Genomic DNA, 22,296 nt, shown 5'->3' with positions numbered 1-22,296 from the left:
TATCAGGATGATCCTTTGGATACTGACATTGGAATCTCCGATAGGATGAGAGAATGGATTGCAAATCCATACACTGTGCCTTCTCTCACCGTTGACACTGATGAAGGAGGTGCTGATGGTAATCATGTGGATCAGGCTGATCAAGAGGATGAACACCATAATGGTGGTCATTTCTCTCCTCAACTTTCTCATCACATCATCTCGGATACTGACAAAGCTTCCTCAGCACCAAAGGATTCCATGAATCAGGGGGAGCAACCATCTCAGGGGGAGCATCCCTCGCAGGGGGAGCATCCCTCGCAGGGGGAGCATCCCTCGCAGGGGGAGCATCCCTCACAGGGGGAGCATCCGTCACCAGCAGGTCACCACTCTTCTCCGAGGATGCCACCTAGCTTTCCAGTCGCTCCAGTTACCTCAGTTATTCAAATTCCGGCTTTAGCATTTACTGAACTTATGACACTGACTCGGGACATGAGTCAGCGTCTTCTTCATATTGAGGTTGATGTTCAACAGATAAAAGAGGTTCTCCTACTTACTCCTCCCTCTAGTCCCAAATCTGATGATGCTCAAAAAGGGGGAGATACTGATGATGATGTTGATGCTGATGATCATGCTGATGGTGAACCAAATGATCATGCTGATGTTGAACCAAATGAGAAAGACACAGAACCTTCTGACAACACCATTATTCAGCATGAATCACCCAAGCCCATTCCTGAGTCTGATTCTGCGGGGCATAATAGTCCAGCAGCTACTGAAAAGCTGATTGAAGATAGTGAGCATGATGAACCTGATGATGAATGTCAAATACTGGATATGAACTTCATTAATCCTCTTATTCCAGTTCAGCAAGAAAGTTCAGATGACCTTGAAGAGTCTCATCTGATATCAGTCGATCCTGTTGCTGATCCCATCTTTCTGGTCCAAGGAGAGGATTCGGACGTTGCCAGTGAAGAATCTCATCCGCTGTCTCGAAAGCGTAAGGTAGCAGATACTGACTTGGCTCATTCAGAAACTGATACTTCTCTGACTTTGAAGAAACCCAAGTCCATAGTCAGTATTTCAAACCTTGCCGCTGAATGGAACATGTCCCCTGATCAAGTCAAGCAAATTCTTGATGAAGCCAATCGAGCTCAGCTTCTAAAGAACATTGCTCAAGCTGATGAATCTCTTATTCAGCACAAACTTCAGGCCAAGGGATCTTTTGAAGCTCAGATGCAGAAATTCCTGGAATTTCAGTCCAAGGCTCAGTCTTCTCAACCTCCTCCTGGCCCTAGTAAGCCTAAGACTGACAGTGTTCTTGACCGGATTGATCGAAAGAGATTTGAAGACGTTCTTAATCAGTGAATGTGTGGTGATAAGATCATCAAAGTCAAAGCTTCCAAACCTCGAAACGAGAAAATCCTTACGTTGCTGATCACTCGTCAAGGTCCTCAGCATTCATATACTGAAGTTTTCAAGAGGGATGAGCTGATCAGATATGGATATTCGGAATGGATGGAACTGCTCGATCTAGCATCCAAGCAAACCTCAGCTCACTCTTCGGAACTGATTTACGCTCTTCATCTGTTGATCAAGAAAGTTCAGCGTTTGGATCTTGTTCCTAAAGAACGACCTCAGCATCAAGGTCAAAGGTCGTCTGTTCCTAGATCTCGAAGAACCAAGTTTCAAGTTGATGGTGAAGATGTATTGGTTCTAGACTTTGGTGCTGGTGAAATTCACAATTCTCTTCCTCTTAGTGTTGATCCGGTTCAGCATCAATTGATCTCAGCTCCTGAACACGGGATGTTCTATCTTGATAAAAACAGGAGGATGTGTTTTCAGCGAACTACTGAGATCCCAAAAGCTCCAACCACTCACCTTGTTGGCTTAAGGCAAATGTGCATGAGTCATCAAGATCTATCCGGAGAATTTCACATTCTTATTGCCACGGAGCTGCTGAACAGAAGACAGGAGTTGCTGGATAGTCCTTACTGGCCAGTCAAAATTGAAGCTGAAGCTGAGTATGAAGAATTCCTTTCCAGAGGTGTCTTAATTTAGTTTGTTTTGAACATCATCATATTGGGGGAGATTGTAAGGTCAAACCTTGAAATATGATAATGTTTAAAACAGACTCAGCGTCAGCACATATCTAAGTATCAGCACCAGCGTGTCAACTGCTCAGTTTGTAATAGTTTAGTTTGTTCAGTGCATTGTAACAAATCTTGTATTTATCGTGTTTCCTTAGTTATCTTAATTAGTTAGCTAGCGTATCCCTGAATTGTAGGGATTGTCTAGAATAGCAGTATATAATCTCTTGTAAAGGTTTGTGAATGGTCACGCCTTTCACAAACCCTAATCGCTGCTTTGTGCACACGATAATCTCTTTGTGAGATTATCTTTCTTAGTGAAAGTTTTTCTTCGTGAATTTCTCTTGTTCTTGTTTACCATCATTGTTTGATATATTGATTGATCTAAAGGCCTCTTTAACTGGTGTGAAAATATCCCTTATATGTAAATCCTGATCTTTGCTATTTATGAAATTTCAGTTAACATGGTGGTGACACGATTTGGAGCAGGAGGGTCAGGATCGGGATCGGGATCTGGGGCAGGATCAGGAGACACTACTGATGTCATTGATGAGAGATTGTGAGAACTCATTGCAGCTAAGGTTACCAGGGGAATCCTTGACGCGACCCCAGTCATTTTTGGGAAGTTCAAGGAGGGTATTATGGGGATTATGGAGGAGAGACTCGGATCTTTTAGGACAGAGTTGGCAGCGGGACAGATTGGGACCCAAACTCCCTCCTTCCGGGAGTTCAAGGCGTGTGGAGCACCGGAATTCTTCAGGGTCAGGGACCCCATTGTCAGTCTTCGCTGGGTGGCAGATATTGAGAACGCCCAGTGTACGAGTTCATGCTCGGAGGTGGCAAAGGTTGGGTTTGCTTCGTGTATGTTGAGAGACATGGCTCGCGACTGGTGGGGCAAGGTTACTAGCCAGGTGGGGCCAGCCAGAGTGGCTGAGATGTCATGGGATGAGTTTGTTTGACAGTTTGATTTGGAGTTTGCACCGCCTATATAGGTGCAACAGCTAGTAAGGGAGTTTCATGATTTGCAGCAGACCACCGAGACTGTGGCGGAAATCACCGCCAAGTTTCGGCAGCGAGCCTTATTGATTCCGCAGTATGCTACCAATGAAGAAATGAGATGGAACCAATATCATTCCATCCTGAGGGACGATATCCGGGAGTTTGTGAGTTTTACAGGGTGCAAGACCCTAAACGAGATGGTGGAGAAGGCCCGCGAGAGGGAAATAGAGTTGGATACTCGCACGAAGCAGAAGACCGATCAGGAACAGGCAGCGGGGGGGTCAGGCTAAGAAGCCTAAGACTTCTGATTCTTCGAGTAAGGGCCAGCAAGGCCGGGGCCAGTGTGCCAAGTGTAAGAGATTCCATAGTGGGACGTGTAGGACGGCTGGGACGACAGGATCTTACTCTTGTGGCCAGCAGAGCCACATGAGTAAGGATTGCCCCAAGAAAGGCTTGATATGTTTCCACTGCAATCAGACAGACCATAAAAAGGCTGAATGCCCTAGGTTGCAGGGAGGAAGAGAAGCGGTGGCAGTGCCCGCACCCGCCACCCTGAGGATCACTGATGGCCGCCCTGCCAAGGCAGATATCCCGGCGGTGAAGAGCTGCGCATTCCAGCTGACTACTGAGGAGGCTCGGGCTGCACCAGATGTTTTGGCTGGCATGTATCTATTACTTTACTGCTTATTGTAATTGTATGGCTTATGTTTATATCATGGTTGTTAAGGGACCTTTTTAGTCAATGGTATGACTGCTCATGTTTTGTTCGACTCAGGTGCAACCTGATCATTTGTGTCTCTTGCGCTTAGCAAGAAATTCCGGGACACGCCGGGGATCTTGGACTCCCCACTCGAGTTTGAGATTGCAGATGACCGCACTGTTAGTGCTGCGAGGGGGTATCGGGACTGTGTCCTGAATGTACTTGGGGAGAGATTTTGAGTCGACCTAGTTCCGATACCGCTACGGGAGCTGAAGGTGATTATCGGGATGGACTGGCTGGGGGCTAATGGGGCCATGATCGATTGCGAGCGACATTTGGTTCGGGTTCGAACCTCCAGTGGGGGAGAGCTGGTTATTCATGGTGAGGGGGCCTCGCAGGGACCGATTCTCTGTTCGGCTGCGAGGGCGAGGAGGTTTCTCTAGTGGGGTTACATGGGATTTTTGGCTTATATCGCGGATACAAGGGTAGGGACCGCGACGGATGTGGGCAGTGTACCAGTTGTTCAGGACTTTCGGGATGTCTTCCCCGAAGAACTACCGGGGTGCCTCCGGAGAAGCAGGTGGAGTTCCGTATTGACTTGGTGTCGGGTGCCGCCCCAATAACAAAGGCACTATATCAGTTGGCACCAACCGAGATGCAAGAGTTATCTACGCAGCTTCAGGAACTGTTAGACCGAGGGTTCATTCGTCCGAGTAGTTCACCGTAGGGTGCACCGATCCTTTTCGTGAAAAAGAAAGACGGGACGCACCGGATGTGCATTGATTATAGGGAGCTGAAGAACCGCTATCCTTTGCCAAGGATAGATGATTTATTTGATCAACTTCAGGGTGCATCTTGGTTCTCCAAGATTGATCTCAGGTCCGGGTATCATCAGATGAGGATTAGGGAAGAGGATATACTAAAGACAGCTTTCAGAACTTGTTATGGGCATTATGAATTTGTGGTGATGCCATTCGGGCTCACCAATGCTCCGGCGGCATTCATGGATCTTATAAATAGGGTATGCAGACCGATGCTGGATCGGTCAGTGATCGTTTTTATCGACGATATCCTGGTTTACTCCAAAACCAGAGAGCAGCACGAACAGAATTTGAGGGAGGTACTGGAGAATTTGAGGGCAGAGAAGCTTTATGCAAAGTTCTCCAAATGTGATTTTTGGCTACGGGAAGTGCAGTTTTTGGGGGATGTCATCAATCAAGAAGGTATTTCGGTTGATCCAGCAAAGGTGGAGGCTGTGATGCGATGGGGGGTACCGAGAAACGCCTCGGAGATTCGTAGCTTTTTGGTTTTAACGGGTTACTATCGGAGATTTATACAGGATTTCTCCAAGATTGCTATGTCATTGACCCGTTTGACCAAGAAGAATGTGACTTTTCGGTGGGATGAGGGTCAGCAGAGGGCTTTTGAGACTCTGAGGCAGGGTTATGCGAGGCTCCATTCCTAGTACTGCCTGAGGGGTTGGATGATTTGGTGGGATATTGTGATGCATCGATTTTAGGGTTGGGTGTAGTATTGATGCTGCGAGGGCATGTGATTGCTTATGCCTCGAGGCAGTTGAAGCCTCACAAGGCAAATTACCCCACGCATGACCTGGAACTGGGGGCGGTGGTGTTCGCCCTCAAGATTTGGAGGCACTATCTGTATGGGGTGTGGTTTACCATCTATACCGATCACAAGAGCCTAAAGTATTTGATGGATCAGCAGAACCTTAATATGCGACAGAGGGGATGGTTGGATGTACTTAGAGATTATGATTGTGAAATCTTGTATCACCCAGGGAAGGCCAACGTGGTGGCTGATGCCTTGAGTCGCAAAGCGGTAAGGTCCCCGGTTAGGGACATTTGTATGAGGATGACAGTGATGTCACCTTTGTTGGATATGATCAGAGGGACTCAGGTTGAGGGGTAAAGAAGGAAAACTGGAAATCAGAGAAAATACGGGGCCAGTATCCATTGTTTGTTAAGGATAGTCGCGGCCTTTTGACTCAGTGTGGGTACCTTTGGAGGGGGGTGAGGAAAAGACTGTTAGACGAGGCTCATAAGTCTAAGTTCTCTATACATCCGGGGGCAACAAAAATATACAGGGAATTGAGGCTTAGTTACTGGTGGCCCTGCATGAAGCGAGAAATCGCTTGGTTTGTGGAGCGATGCTTGACCTGCAGGAAGGTCAAGGCCGAGCACCAGCGGCCTCATGGCAAGATTCAGCCGTTACCCATTCCCATGTGGAAGTGGGAAGAGATCACTATGGACTTCATTACGAAGCTACCGAGGACAGTGAGGGGAGTGGATGCCATATGGGTCATCGTAGACAGACTGATAAAGAGTGCCCACTTCATTCCGATCTCCGAGAGCATACCCACAGAAAAGTTAGTAGACATCTATGTTCAAGAAGTGGTGGCCAGGCACGGGGTGCCGGTGTCGGTGGTTTCAGATAGGGATGTTCGGTTTACATCCAGGTTTTGGAAAAAGTTTCACGAAGAACTGGGTACTCAGCTACATTTCAGTACAGCATATCACCCTCAAACTGATGGACAGAGTGAGAGGATGATCCATACATTAGAAGACATGCTACGAGCATGCGTGCTAGATTTTGGAGGGAGTTGGGATACGTATATCCCACTGGCAGAGTTCTCATACAATAACAGTTATCATGCCAGTATCGATAGAGCTCCATTCGAGATGTTATATGGTCGGAGGTGCAGGACCCCCGTACGATGGGATGAGGTTGGTCATCAGGTCATAGGAAGCATGTAGGTGGTGCTCAAGACCACCGGGTTGATCCAACAGGTACGCGACCGGCTGCGGGTCGCGCAGAGCCGACAGAAGAGCTTTTCCGATCGACGGCGATCGGATCTTGAGTTTCAAGTGGGGGATTTTGTCTTATTAAAGATGTCACCCTGGAAGGGGATTATCAGGTTTCGTAATAGAGGCAAGTTGGGCCTTCGATTTATAGGTCCATTCAGGATCCTAGCCCAAGTAGGCAAGTTAACCTATCGATTAGAGCTCCTTGAGGAGCTTAGTCAGATTCACAACACCTTCCACGTATCTCAGCTTCGGAAGTGTATTGCTGATGAGTCTGCAGTGATACCTTTGGATGACATTCAGGTGGATGGGGGCCTGAATTATGTCGAGAGGCCGATTTCCATTCTAGACTGGAAGACGAAAACACTTCGGAATAAGGAAGTAAAGTTGGTGAAGGTGCAATGGCAGCATCGAAAGGGCTCTGAGTGGACTTGGGAGCCAGAGGAGGAAATGCGGGATCATTACCCTGATCTGTTTTCAACCATGGACTTCGAGGGATAAGTCTAGTTCAAGTGAGGGAGAATTGTAACATCCAGAAATAATCGATATGACTTGAACCCCTTTAAATTAGAGTTTTTGCATTATTAGTCCCTTAGTACGCTGGGCGTACTTAGGTTACGCCTAGCGTACTAGGACCTTTATTGGTCGCAGATGTTTGGAGGTACGCTGGGCGTACCATGGATTGCACGGGGCGTACGCGCCAGGGATCAAAAAAACCCTAATTTTGGACTTGAGGGCGTACTTAGGTTACGCTTAGCGTACTAGGACCTTTATTGGTCGCAGATGTTTGGAGGTACATTGGGCGTACCATGGATTGCGCGGGGCGTACGCGCCATGGATCAAAAAAACCTTAATTTTGGACTTGAGGCCTATATAAACGACTTTAAGCCCTTGGGACTAAACCCTAGAGACCCTCCACTACCCTTGAACGTCATTTCATTTTTGAAAGCCTTGAGAAATCATTTTTGAGCTTTGAAAGTGTGCATTTGTGATCTTTAGTGTTCATTTCAAGGAGAAGAGTTGGTCAAGCAAGCTTGGATCAAGAAGATGCTTCAAGATCTTGCATCATAATCATCTTAGAGAGCTCTTAGAGGTAAAAATATTGCATCTTTCCTCTTTGCTCTTTAGATCTAGCTAGGGTTTTTGTAGTTGGTCCCTTTGATGGATTTTGGGCCTCATTTGTTGGCTAGATCGTCCCCATCCGATAATAAGGTCAGATCTAAGGTCCTTAAGCCATTTAGGAGCATAAAAAGAAGATCTTGGTGGAGGTCTTGACCTTGTGCATGAGTTAAAGACTTTGGAAAGGTCTTAATGATGACTTTGGAGGTTTAATGGACATGCAAAGGCATAAAGTTAGCAACTTTATGCCTTATGAGGTGTTAATGGACTCAGATCTATATTCTGGACATAAAAGAATGGAATAATAAGCACTTAAGGGGGAAAGTGCTTAACTGAGACTTATGTTGGGCGTACTCTGAGTACGCTACGCGTAACACTTGAAAACCCGGTACGCTGTGCATACCTGAAAGGTACGTTGGGCGTACGCGGGGCAGTTTGGGTCGTTCTTGTTTTGGGCTATCGAACTTTTGGACCTCTTTTGGGTTGTTGGGCCTGATTGGATTCTGTGAGTTAGAGGCTTTTTTATCGGTTTGGACCATGGACTTATTGGTTGGGCCTTTTTGGGCCAAGGGGACCCATTAAGGATATTGGACTTAGATCTTGAGCCCATTTGCAATGAAAGGGTGATTGGGCCTTTGGGGTAGGGTTTAAAGGTTAGGCCCTCCCTTAGGATAATTTTTGGACCAATTATTGATGATATTATTATTTTTATTATTCAGTTCGGGAGGTTGCGGGTCATTAAGAGTGCAGTATTCGTATTCTTCAGACGGAGGTGAGTCTTCTCACCATACCCATGGGTCTATGGCACCAAGGTTGGCTCATTATGTGTTTATGGTATATGTGTAATCACTTTGTGTTTTGATATGTAATGTGATCGTATGTTTTGCATGAAGGCCCTGGGGAGAGCCCATGGTATTGGATGTAAGACCATGTGGGGTAGCCCATGGCATTCTTGCTGGTTCTATGTATGCATGGCCTATATGATATGTTTGTAGCTTGATTTTGCTACTAGGATATGTGTATGTGTGGTGTGTGGTATGCTCTAGGGAACTCACTAAGCATTTTGCTTACAGGTTGTTGAATTGTTTGAGTTACATCAGATTCGAAAGGCAAGGGCAAGGCGTGATGGCGCGGCGTGCACTCTATCTATCTCTCTTTTTCACTATTATGTTTAGGGACACACTCTGATAATTTATATAATATAATGGATGATGTTTTAAACTAAATGTGGGGTTCACGGTTTTACGTCAATGTGTTATTTAAATTAAATGAATTTTTTTGTTGTAAAATTTGGGCTGTTACATCTTTGACACACTTCTGCAGCTGAGACACATAGAAGGTGTTATGAATTTGGCTAAGCTCGTCCGGAAGATCCAAATGGTAAGCCACCATGCCCACCCGGGTGGAAATCCTGAACGGTCCAATATATCGGGGCCCTAACTTTCCCCTCTTCCAAAACCTAATGACACCCTTCCATGGTGACACTTTCAGCAAGATGAAGTCTCCCACCTGGAACTCAAGAACCAAGCGACATCGGTCAACATAGCTCTTCTGACGGCTCTGCACGACCCGCAGCCTGTCGCACACTTGCTTGATCAACTCGGTAGTCGTAAGCACCACCTCAGTGCTTCCCATGACTCGGTGCCCAACTTCACCCCCAAAAAACTGGGGTCCTACACCTCCGACCGTACAACATATCAAACAGGGGTCGGTCGATACTAGCATGATAATTATTATTATATGAAAACTCTGCTAGTTGGAGGTATGTATCCCAACTCCCTCCTAAATCCAATACGCATGCTCAAAGCGTATCCTCGAGCGTCATGATCGTCCGCTCGCTATGGCCGTCTGTCTAGGGGTGGTATGCAGTGTTGAAGTGTAACTGTGTGCCCAGTTCATCGTGGAACTTCCTCCAAAATCTGGATGTAAATTGGACATCCCGGTCAGAGACCACCGAAACTGGCACCTCGTGCCTAACCACCACCTCGCACATAAATGTCTACTAATTACTCAACAGAGATGCTCTCGGGGATTGGAATAAAATGATCACTCTTCGTCATCCTGTCCACAATGACCCAAATCGAATCCACACCCCTCGCTGTCCTCAGTAACATTATGATGAAGTCCATGGTGATCTCTTCCCACTTCCACATTGGAATGGGTAGCGGCTGAACGTTGTCGTGAGGACTCTGATGTTCGGCCTTGACCTTCCTGCAGGTCAAGCACCGCTGCACAAACAATGCGATCTCCCGCTTCATGTAGGGCCAACAGTAACTCAACCACATATCTCTATACATCTTTGTGGCCCAATGGTGAATATAGAACTTGGATTTGTGTGCCTCCTTCAAGATCTTTTGCCTCACGTCCCCGGATACCGGTACCCACACCTGGCCACACTGTGTCAATAGAACCTGACTGTCCCGAAAAAATAAGGGAATCTGACCCTGGATCCGCTCTATCTTCCAGTTCTCTTTCTTCAAACCCTCCACATGAGCCTCCTTATTCATATCCAACAAGGGGGAAATCATCATAATACTCAAAAAGACATCTCCAATCGGAGTACTCGCCGCCTTGTGGCTCAAGGCATCAGCCAACACATTGGCCTTCTTGGGTGGTACAAAATCTCACAATCGTAATCTTTCAGTACATCCAACCACCTCCTCTACCACATGTTGAGGTTCTGCTGATCCATCAAATACTTCAAACTTTTATGATCAGTAAAAACGGTGCATTAGACTTCGTACAAGTAATGCCTCCATATTTTGAGGGCAAACACAATTGCCCCCAATTCCAGGTCGTGAGTGGGGTAGTTCATCTCATGAGGCTTCAGTTGCCTCGAGACGTACGCGATCACGTGCCCCCTATGCACCAAAACCACATAATTTTAACAAGTACAGTGACTATTTTTGCAATTTTGTCTATCAGATGTTTGAAACTAGAGACAAAATTGCAAATTTGGTCCTGTGGTTTGTCAAAAATTGGAACTTTGATACAAAATGTTTTGAAGTTACTCCATTGGTTCAAAATGTTTATTTTGTTGTAAGTTTGGTCCAAAGTTATTTGAAAACATTTAAAATGATGAGTTTTTCCTTTTAATATGATTTTATATTTCTTATTTATTTTTCTTCTTTTATTTAAAAGAAAACACAAAATAAAATATTATCTTACCACATCCCTCTCCCTATCTTTTACAATACTCATCTTGAAGAGACCACCACTGGAAAACGTTAACGCCACTACCGGTCAACGATGACGCTGCTGCCATCGGTCAACGGCATCGCTGCTAGTGCCACCATTGCTCAACATCGTCACAGCTATTTGATGGACTCAAAAACAATTTTCCATATCTCAAGCTCAAGAATTATCAGATTTGTAAACCTCCAATTCTTTTTATGATTATTACACATACATACAAGGATGAACAAGATGAAGATTGAACCAATTGATTCAATACTAACACACACACACATACACACACACCCAATCCAAATGAAGATTTTTTCCAATCTTTCATGAAGATTTAACACAAAAACTAGAAATCGAGTCAAAGAAATATCAGATAACATACAAATCCCAGATTTTCCACATTTAAACTTGTGTTCATCTCAGAACTAACACATAAAATTAAAAAATCAAGGGAAAGAAATATCATAAATATACATGGTGAACAACAAATTTTGGTTTTTCATTAACAAATGAAAATCAGACCTACCACGCAAACCCAGATGTAACGAGGTCTCCATAAATCGACACATGAATATAGAGATATGGAGAGGTAGAGAGATACATAGATACAGGAAGATATGATGAGGGTTAGGTGTAACACCCCAAAAATTTTTCAAAATTTTTCATACTTTAAAATGTTATGGTTTTAACAAAATCTTTACGGGTATTAACCCACATTTAACAAAAACTAGTCCCACGAAACATTTATGATTAAAACATTCAGTGATACCATTAAGAATCATATAATCCATAGCAAGCAAATTAGAATTACATCAACAAAATACATAAGGAACTTAACAAGTTCCACTCCATTCTCTATCTCATAACTTCTACTTCCATCTATCATATTTATCCTTGAATATAACCTGGGACACATGACAATAAAAAGAGATATGTAAGACAATATTTTCTCTTGAGCTATGCGGGTTTATGATCCATTCCATATCAAACCATTTCATATTTGTAAAACATATTTCAAATTGACATTTTTTCCACATTCAATTCCATATCATAACATTTCATTAGTCATAACATAATTCAAAAGTGATTTCTTTTCACATTCCATTCCTTCTTTCATTAAGGGCTAATTCTGATGTGAACCGTTGCCATTTTTAACTAGAACCTAGAAATATCCCCAAGTATATACCAAGGTGGAAAGAAAAAAATCAGTCCACCAAGGCATCATTTCCATTAGGACATCTATCTCATGAAGGTGAGGCGTCACCCCGATAGATTCCTCTGTATCTCGTTACGAGGACATCATGGCTCAATCAATATATTCTATTCATTACTTTCAATTTCTTTCCATTCTTTTAATTACTTTCCATGATTTACATAGTTAATACTTTAGTATCAAAATGTTCACTTCAAAAGTAAATCATTTATATTTCAAAACATTTCAAACACATTAACAAAACATTCGTTCTTCCAAAACTTTCTTTCTTTCAAAAACACTCTTGTCTTCAAGGCGTTCTTTCAAAACATTATTTCCAAAAACATTTAACACTTTCTTTTCAAAACATTTCATATATCAAATCATTGCATTTCATTATCATAAAATCATTTTGTCATGTACCCCACAGTAGGAAAAATGCTAACACGTACTCACCTCAATCATACATAGATTAGCTAGTCCTCTTCTAGCTCATTTCCTTAGAGCAAAACTCTCAATCATCACTTATATAACATGGAAATAAGTCATTAAAATGACCAAAATACTGCTCATATGTTCCATTACTAAATTTTATTGTTTCATCTCATTCCTTACGCAAAAATATTAACGTAGGCAAAAACCACATGTAAAAACGAGTCTATATGCAAAAGTTACGGAAAATTACATAGCATTGATCAGGGTATTCCATGCCTGTGGAATGATTTTCCTTGCCATTCCACGTTTTTGGAATGAGGTCTTCATACACAAATTTCTCAAATTTTATCAATATAACATCATACTTTGCATGGTTCTTAAAGACCCTTTTCCCATTCACTTTGTACCATTTGTTTAGGTTCTCACACATGATTAAGTGCTCATTGAAACCTTTAAGATCATGATGATCCTTAGAATTTAAATGAAGGGTTAATTAGTCCATTTTGCACTTGAACATTCCAAAGTCCACAAAACTTGTTCTCAACTTGTTGAATACTCAAGAGGATGTTATCAAGTGCATAAAACCATAACTAATCCCATTTTAAACACCAAATCTTACTATGGAATCCTCAATTCCATTTCATATTCCCAAATTGCCCTATGGGCCAAAACAATCACTAGAGCTAGAACCTTACTAGCATCTTCATGTTTATGTTCCAATATCATCCCTAGAGTGTCAATTCATGTTCCTGAATGTCATTCACTTCTTAGATATCAAAATTTATGTAGTAATCCATATATTTCCCAAAATACCCTTATGACTAAATATTCCATAAATTCAACTAGGAATCATTCAAGTCTTCATGTTCTTGCATTCAAATCATATTATTAGTATCAACTCATATTCATGAGTATCATATACTCATCAAATGATCATAAACAAAGGATTCCATTATTTTTATCATATTTCAATCAACTCCATTTCAATTCTAGCATAAACATTATTCTACCATCATTGATGAATTTAAGCATTCTAATTGTTTTTGTTGATATAAAATAACATCTAGATCATAGAATCAAATCCCATTTCATTATCCCCAATTTAAGTTTTCTAAGGTTCGTGAAGGTTTACATCCAAATCACCAAAACAACAAAACCATCAATGAAATGATTGGTTTGAGATTGGAACCAATGAAATCAACTAAGGGAGGTTAGAAACCAAAACCCTAATCAATAATTCTCATCAAAATCGACTTTGGGGTTTCACCCACTTCTCAAATTCGAATTTCTAGGATAGAGGGGAAGAGATTCTACCTTGGAAGCCTTTGTTCTTCACTTTCTTTGCTTGAATGCTCACTTTCCCACTTGAATCAAGCCTTAGACGGTGAAAAAAAAAGTTAAATCGCCATTACTCCTTGTTCTTCCTCTCCAATCAAACCTGGTTCTGAAATAGAAGAGATTGTGCTCTTACTCAAATTTCGCATTTTTGGTAAAAATGGTCCACTCTTCTAATATGTGGGACTTTTCTTTGAGAATAGGCATCCTAAGTCCCTTTTCATACTTTATATAAATTTTGTAGTCCCTTCCATTAATTTAGTCAACCATTTGGTCAACTCACTTTGCTAATTTGACATTTTTGGCCTTATAATTTTTAAAAATGTTATTATTTTCACTTCTAACTTTCTAAACTTCACAACAACTAATGATATGATTATTTCCTAATGAATTAATTAAATAAATCATTTTTGGTTTATTTACTTTATTAATTTAAGAACTTAGTCTTAAATTTTAGGATGTTACAATTATCTACCCCTTTAAATGATTATGTCCTTGGAATCTCGTCATGAGCCATCTCAATGGAATTTTATCCCATCACTTTTCAATTTCTTCGATGACCATATCATCTTGGTCATTCCATCACAATTGCAATATGTTTTAATAATTAATAATACATCATCAAGGTTTATTAACCCCATTGGACACTTTTACCCTTTTGTCCCTTTTTGAACTTTTAACAAAATCATGCAATAAGGTTATCCAATCTTAAGTCAACATTTTTCTAACTCCTTATTTAGGTCCCAATTTGCCTAAGTGTGACCCTTTATACTAAAGCACGTCACCAACATTCCATTCTTTACTAATTCCATTATTAGCTTCTGATAGATATTTTCATCTTGCCTTTTTCGACCCTCTCTGGTATTAGAGTCTCACACATAACATAATATCATCAACTTGACCTGAACGGCCACCAAAACAAGGTTTCATGGTATATACACTACCATCATATGGACAACATGCTAAAACACATTATGGTACACATACTATTTCATTTATGTTTCTATAATCGCAGTTAACCTATTGTTGGGTTTTATACTTAGAGTTTAAGCACTCTTCATGACTTCATGACTTCTCACTTCTATACTTTCTTTTCTATAGGTATTGATTTCCAAATCACAATACCAATACTTTACTTTGAAGGTATCTTGTCAGTTCATCCATACTAATGATTTTAACCTCCTACGTTCACCCATAGGATAACGCAACCATATGTATATATATATATATATATATATATATATATATATATATATATATATATATATATATATATATATATATCGCTCTAAATCTTATACTTTTGTACCAAATGGTATCATACCACCCAAGTTCATGTCTTCTTATTGACCTTTTATGTATCTCCATTTATTCACTTTAACTGTCATGTCAACCCCAAAATCTCATTTCATGGGTTAACGCACTTCTTAGGCCTGCAATCCTCATCACACCATGACAAGTAGATCTAAAGCACATGTTGTTTCAACTCACTTTGAAAATCTTGTATGTGTCCTCAATTTGTGTCTTTCCTTCTCCGGCGAGGCGTCAATTTAGTCGGAGCCGAAAAAATGCTTTCAGGTTGAACCTAATGTAGACGGAGGAGTGGTGGGGGATAAACACTCAAAGAATTTTCTAATAGTTTTTTCTTTTAATTATTGTAATATTAAAAAAATAGAAAAAGAAAATATCAGGAACATATCTGTCATTTTAAATATTTCCAGACCAAACATGCAACAAAATAAACATTTTGGACCAGTAGTGCAACTTCAAAACATTTTTGACCAAATTCTTAATTTTTGACAAACCACATTGATCAAATTTACAATTTTCTCAAAGCTAGATAGAAATTACATATCTAACTAAACCACAAGGACTATTCCTGTAATTTTGATTTAGGAAAAAAAAAAAAAAAAAAAAAAAAAAAAAAAAAGGTTGTAAAATAAAAATCGCAACCGAAAATTTTGGTTTGAGAAATAACAAAAACCCTACGCGGCAATTCCGATAAACCCTCCGTGTCGGTTCTTTTACAACACTATCTCTTCAAACGTGAGCCTGAAGCATCGTATCTTCATCCCAATCCAATCCAATCAATCCCGTCGCTGTTCTTAGATGGACTTGGACGATGCAAAGCCGCCGCCGGTTTCCACAATGTACACTGTTCCTCCTCCTCATGATGCTAATGGCAATGTGAACATGGATACTCATGCTACGCAACTAAATGCAGGAGATCAAGTTGTTCGTGAAATCGATGTTTTGCATACATCTTCGGCTGATGTCAATTCCAAGGTTAATTAATTAACCATTCTAATTCTATCAGTATAACAAAAAAAATGTAATGCAGATCGACGTATTTAGTTAGTTTGTATTAATAAATGGAATTGTCATCAAACCAAGTTCTCTATATAATTAACTCTGATTTGCTACTCTTTCTACAGCTATACGTTTTGCAATATCCTTTAAGGCAACAATGGCGGCCACACAATCTACAGGAGAGGTGTAAGAAGGTAGGTATATGTATATGTTCAAGACTTGATCTTTGCATACACTTTTTCAAAGGGTTTTTGATGTTAAATGAATTATACTTTCGATTTATTTAAATGCTAATGGAGTTGGATAATATGTTTTTACAGGTTAAATTGAATCCACAAACTGCTGAAGTGAAGATTGATCTTAATGTCGATGGTGACAAAGCAATGGCAAACCAGGTCTGTATTTGTTTCAGCTTCTTCTTCTTCATTCTTCTTCTAATTCCATGGTTGACTTATTGACTTGTGCTTAATTATATACAGGTATTGTCAACTTCATGGAAGCCACCATCAATAGCTGATTATGCTGTAGGGATTCTGAAGGGCAATGAGGTGTTTTTTTTTTAATATCAATAAAACTATTTAGTAAATGGCTTGTTTTAATGACAATTGATGCAAATTGTTTTTCATACTTCCTTTCTCAATTTCTTTTGCAGTTGCACCTTAAATATGTTAATGCAGTTGTTAAGCTCCGACCATCAATGCAACATCTTAAGCCGTTGAAGAAGATGAACACTAGTCATGCTGAGGTGGACATGATCGATTCAGAAGACATCAAGGAGGAAAAGGATATAAAACAAGTTCTGTATCTCTTAAAAACTCATTTTTTATCTTTGACGTAATTAATATTTGTGAGGTTAAATTATGGTTTTTATTTATTTTAATTATCCAGAGGAAGCTAAACGAGCAAAACGAGGACACTAAAGAGGTATTAGACCTTTTCTTTACATTTATATTTATTTTGTAAATTTACTTTTTTAGCCAGTATTATTTTTTTCAGGAGTTGATTTCTCTCAAATACCATGGTGAGTCAAGTCAATTGTCACATAGAACCATGCAAAATATGGTTAAAGCACAAGAAGCTTCCTCTCAAATACAATTTTCCATCAATGCTCTATCTGTAAGGTATATATATATATATATATATATATATATATATATATATATATATATATATATATATATATATATATATATATATATATATATATATATATATATATATATATATATATATATATATATATATATATATATATATATCCTCAGTTCCTTTTATTATATACACTTGCTTTTCATGAGGACATTTATGTCTTTTGCAATTGTATCAACTTGTGAAATAATGTTTCTCCAATACTTGTTTGATGATTTTTCAGTGCTTTGCTCAAACTTCCTCTTGAAGAACGTTATAAGACTATGCTATCTGAGGTTGGGGACTCAAATCGTCAGATTTTCATACATATTTGTTTATTATATTAATGAAAAGTTATAAATTTGTTGATTTTTTTGTGGTTTTAATAGGGGCGTCCACTACAATTTAATACTTTTAAACACATAGCTCCGGATTCTAATGTTGAAGATATATTTAAAGTCCTACAGAGTCATGCTCAATTAGTACAAGGATTATGGGTTTCAAAATGCAAACTTAAATATGATGAAGATGGAGGAAAAAATGTATTAATCAGAGATTACATGATGCTTCTATTTAGCAAAAATCCTATTGTTCGTGACACACAGTTACCCGAAGCACCTGAAAAAATGAAAGACATATTGCATAAATTTGCTTCAAGAAGGGAGTGCTTCAAGGATTGGAAATTTAAAGAACTTAGAGATGATTTATTTATAAAGGAATACCCAAATATTGTTGAGGAACAAAAAAAGATTTGGGATCACATGGAACCACAACTAATTGAGTGTTTAATTTCCAAAAATTTGAAACATGGTATTGATCATATGCGGACTACATTAACTATTAATAATAATAATAATAATAATAAAAATAATGTTGAAACAAAAACCACAAGTGTCTCAACACCTTCAAGAGGAGTGAAACTGGATGAAACCCAAGAAGCTTTAATAAAGGTTTTCAAATATCAAAAGGTTTGCAGGTGTGTTCATTGTCTTTCATTTTTTGATATTAGAAATAGTAATGTGCTTTCATTGATTTTTTTATTATTATAGCATATTACTTTCACTTTTCTTTATAAAAACCAATTGGGAAGAATTTTCAAAAAATATTTTCTAATAGAAAAAAAAAGTACGATGATGTAATAGGAAGAAAAGAAAGTAAGTTAATATTTCTTGTACTAAAGTAAAAGAAAACAGTTCATTTATGTCATAATACAACTTATACATGAGGATTGTATTTTATGATGTCAGCTTGAACAAAATTCATCAAAGATTGCGTGTCATGAATGTAAATACTTCTCAAGAGGAGCTTCTGAAAACTTTAAATCAAGTTGCTGTTAACATACATGGTGTCTTTGTTTCCAAATCATCCTCAGATCACCCTCAATATGATGATTTCAGGTTATTATTATTATTATTATTCATGATATGACTTATTTTAAGTTAAAAAGGTTAATTATTTGGATTACTATATGCTTAAATGTAATGTTTTACTTTGTGTTGTTATAAATAACAGGAATGTTGTGATCAACCTGTTAGTTGCTCAAGGACCGAAAGCAAGGCTGAGAAGGGGGTCCATTGAAGCAGCTGCAAGTATGCAACTGAAAAGGGTTCCAAATAACACCGAGTTTAGAAAGGTCAGATTCTTTCATTTCATATTCTTCTTGTTGTTTTTGTCCTATTCATCACAACCTGTTATGTTCTTTTTATGTGGGGCCTCATGTGTGTGCGAATTTGCAGGTAATAACTGAGATGTGCACTTCTCAAAGTTCTAGATGGGTCTTGAAGAGCGGGGACTGAAGTCAAACATGAATATCTATATTTTTTTTTTTTCTAATCTCCGGTAAGATATGGATAATGTGATAGATACTTGAAATTACGGTTTATTTCTTACAATCGAAAGTGTCTTAATTTTTTAATGTAAATCTTGATTAATGTTGATTATATGTCTCGTTTGGTGTTTAATTTCTAGGTGTGGGGCTATGGACATCTTGAGCATGCTATAGCTGGTTTATGAAGAATTCATAGGATTTTTTTCGGGGTATTAATAGAAAAAGGAGTAAATATAGTTTACTTTACTAGTAGATGGTTATCAAGGTGTAGGAAAATAAGTTATTAGTAGATGATGAACGGATGGAGCTTATGAATACATGGAAAGCTTGGAACGTATAGATGCATTGTGGTAAATTTTAGATAGATATATAAAACTTTGAAGTTTAGCTCATTAACATGGTTGGTATACGTATTAATTACAAGTCTTTTAGTCATATATAAGTCCTTTAAGGTGGTGTTCGGCAACGAGATTTTAATTGTTTTTAGCTTTTAACTTTTAAGAAAAAACCAAATTAAAAAAAATATATATATGTTCGGGAGTACGAGCTTAAAACGTTTATTTTAAACGAAAAGCGCATAATCCAAAAATTATTTCAAGTAGCGTTTAAGAAAAAAACTCATTTCTGTTTGTAATCCTTTTATTTATTTTACACATTTCAAAAGTTTCAAGCTATTTTTGCGTAAAACCCATATACAAGTAAAAGTTCCACCTTTCGCCTATCAACTTTTAGCATCAAGCTACTTTTGTCAAATACGTTATAAATGTCTTGTAGTTGAATGTAATTGGATTATGTTAGTAAAATGGATTTTATGAGCATGATGTTAAGTAGTGGAAGTTGATCTCATGGGTGAAGTTAGTCGAATAAAGCTTCAGCAGGAAGCACAATCTTGGCTTTGGCCAAGAATGAAGTAGGGGCGGATTTAGGGGGGTTCCGGGGTGGCACCGGCAACCCCTAACTTTTCCGGCAGCAGTGGAAAATTTTTCGAAATTTTTTAAAATTTTTATTTTTTCTACAATTATGCAACCTCTAACTTTCTCGTGCAACCCCTATTATGAAATCATGCGTCCGCCCCTGGAATGAAGTCTCGGCCTCAGCCGAGAAGCAAAGCCTACTACTATAAGAGTGAAGTAACATGGCGAAGGTCGTTGAGTGTTGCTTTTGAGGGGAGACTATGAGCAAGACCAGAGCACAACCTAGAAGAAGATTCTTGAGGCAAATATTTAGTAGCGAAGGCTGAACACTAAAGCGCAACTTCGCCTTTGGTGTATTTTCCATTCTGACCTTTTGTGGTTAACTGCATATCTCAATGGCTAAATGGTGATGATTTTGAGACTTTAAAACTCAAGTGCGTACTCCCACCGAGGGTGCGGTTATTATAAATGCCACCAATTATATTCATTCAATTTTTTCACAACACAAATACTCATAACTTTTATGTTTATTTTAGCAATGTTACAATGTCATCATATCATCTTCTACTTCGTCAAATAGGTTGGCATTACGAGAGTCAATATTTATTTGAAAATGGAAAAACGATGGAGTATTATCAAGAACAAGAAGCTTAAATTTCACGTTTTAGAATGAGAAGATGTCCTCTAAAGAGAAATTGTGAAGTCGGACAGAATCGTCTCATAGAATATTGTTTTGTCGATGGTGGCATGTATATTGAAAAGTTTAGACGACGGTTCTGAACGAGGAAATAATTGTTCCTACGTATTGTTGATTACTTAGAAGGTATGAAACATTTTTCTCCAATATAAAAATGCATAGCCACAATCTGTCAGTGAGCATACGGCATGTGAGGACACTCTTAGGATGAGTATTTGAGGATGTCTAAACGGATCATACAGGATAGTGCCTATAAGTTTGATAAAGTTATGGTTTTAGTTTACTGTGAACGATATTGGCATAAATCTAATTATATAAAGTTATGGTTTTAGTTTACTATGAACGGTATTGGCATAAATCTAATTGTATATGAAACATGAAAACAAGCATGAGTTCCTTATAATTCTAGGTAGCATTGATTGTATACTTTGGGTGTGTGCATTGTGCCCTAATACATGTCGCGGTCAATACACGCGTGATCATAAAGAACCGACGATAATTCTAGAAGCAATCGCATCCCACGGTCTTTGGGTATAACATGCATTCTTTGGTATTGCGGGTTCAAAAAACGATATTAACGCTCTTAACTAATAGTTTGTATTCAATGTTTGTCTTGGAAAGGTGTACCATATAAGTGCGTGTACTAGCTTACCGATGGGATATATTTTGAGTTATTTGTATTTGTCAAATCATTGACATGTCCAAATGACGAAAACCATAAAGTTTAAGATTTCCCAAGAAGCTGTTAGGAAGGATGTGGAACGAACATTTAGTCTCTTTAAGAGGCGTTGACAAATACTTCAAACTTCCAGCACTCTTGATTGATATCAGAAGGTTGCAAAGCATATATGCATGCATCATATTATCTTATATGCTTTTAGAATATAAAGGAGAGCAATATATGACTATGATGGAAATGAAACTTTTCAGCCTTTGAAGAAGTAGATGTTGATATGCCACAATACGCGACATACATAAATGAAGTACATGATCGCCATATTCATCACAACTTTTGCACTAATTTTGTGAAATATATTCACAAAGCTAACGTACATTTCGTCGATGAGAATTTGTAAGGTGACTTGTTCGAAGATACTACAAATGAAGATTCAAAATTGTTCATCGAGGATATTTGGTGTGATGTATTTAATTATTTTTATGCTTTAGTTTCATTTTAATTTAATTATGTAATTTTTATTTTGGAGCAATGAAATATGTCCAATTGTATTAATTACATATTTATTAATTTTTTTTATTACTTTTATTTAGCTATTAATCTATATTATTTTAGAAATAATAATAATAAAGTAAAGTGAAATAAAATGAGTTGGCCTCAAGGTACCATATTAAGTACATTCTTGAGGACTTAATTAGCATGATTTGAACTTGAATGACTAAATGGTGACGAGTTTGGGACTTCAAACGGTCGATTAAGTCAAGACTCCATCTTTAAATGAATATGTATACTAAATTAAAAAGATTTCATAACTTTGCCGAAGCTAAATTTACCCAAAAAAATTAATCCCCAAAAGGTAATTCTGTAAAAATTTTGCAAGACCTTA

At 38.8% G+C, this 22,296-nt stretch overlaps 1 protein-coding gene across 1 annotated transcript; it reads left to right on the top strand.

Annotated features, from left to right (window-relative positions):
- The first annotated feature begins 15,966 nt into the window (after positions 1 to 15,966).
- On the top strand, positions 15,967 to 19,091 carry LOC111901895 (uncharacterized). The gene is made up of 13 exons (XM_052771205.1): positions 15,967 to 16,143; positions 16,293 to 16,361; positions 16,488 to 16,562; positions 16,647 to 16,715; positions 16,820 to 16,963; positions 17,056 to 17,091; positions 17,164 to 17,288; positions 17,540 to 17,591; positions 17,685 to 18,263; positions 18,345 to 18,430; positions 18,543 to 18,692; positions 18,808 to 18,928; positions 19,032 to 19,091. The coding sequence occupies exons 1-13, from the start codon at positions 15,967 to 15,969 to the stop codon at positions 19,089 to 19,091; spliced, it is 1,743 nt and encodes a 580-aa protein (XP_052627165.1).
- The last annotated feature ends 3,205 nt before the right edge of the window (positions 19,092 to 22,296 follow it).

The sequence above is a fragment of the Lactuca sativa genome, chromosome 4 (genome assembly GCF_002870075.4).
Source record: "Lactuca sativa cultivar Salinas chromosome 4, Lsat_Salinas_v11, whole genome shotgun sequence".
In the NCBI taxonomy this organism is placed as follows: Eukaryota; Viridiplantae; Streptophyta; class Magnoliopsida; order Asterales; family Asteraceae; genus Lactuca; species Lactuca sativa.
Note: the sequence above shows the minus strand (reverse complement) of the source record. Positions and strands in the feature narration are given on the sequence as shown.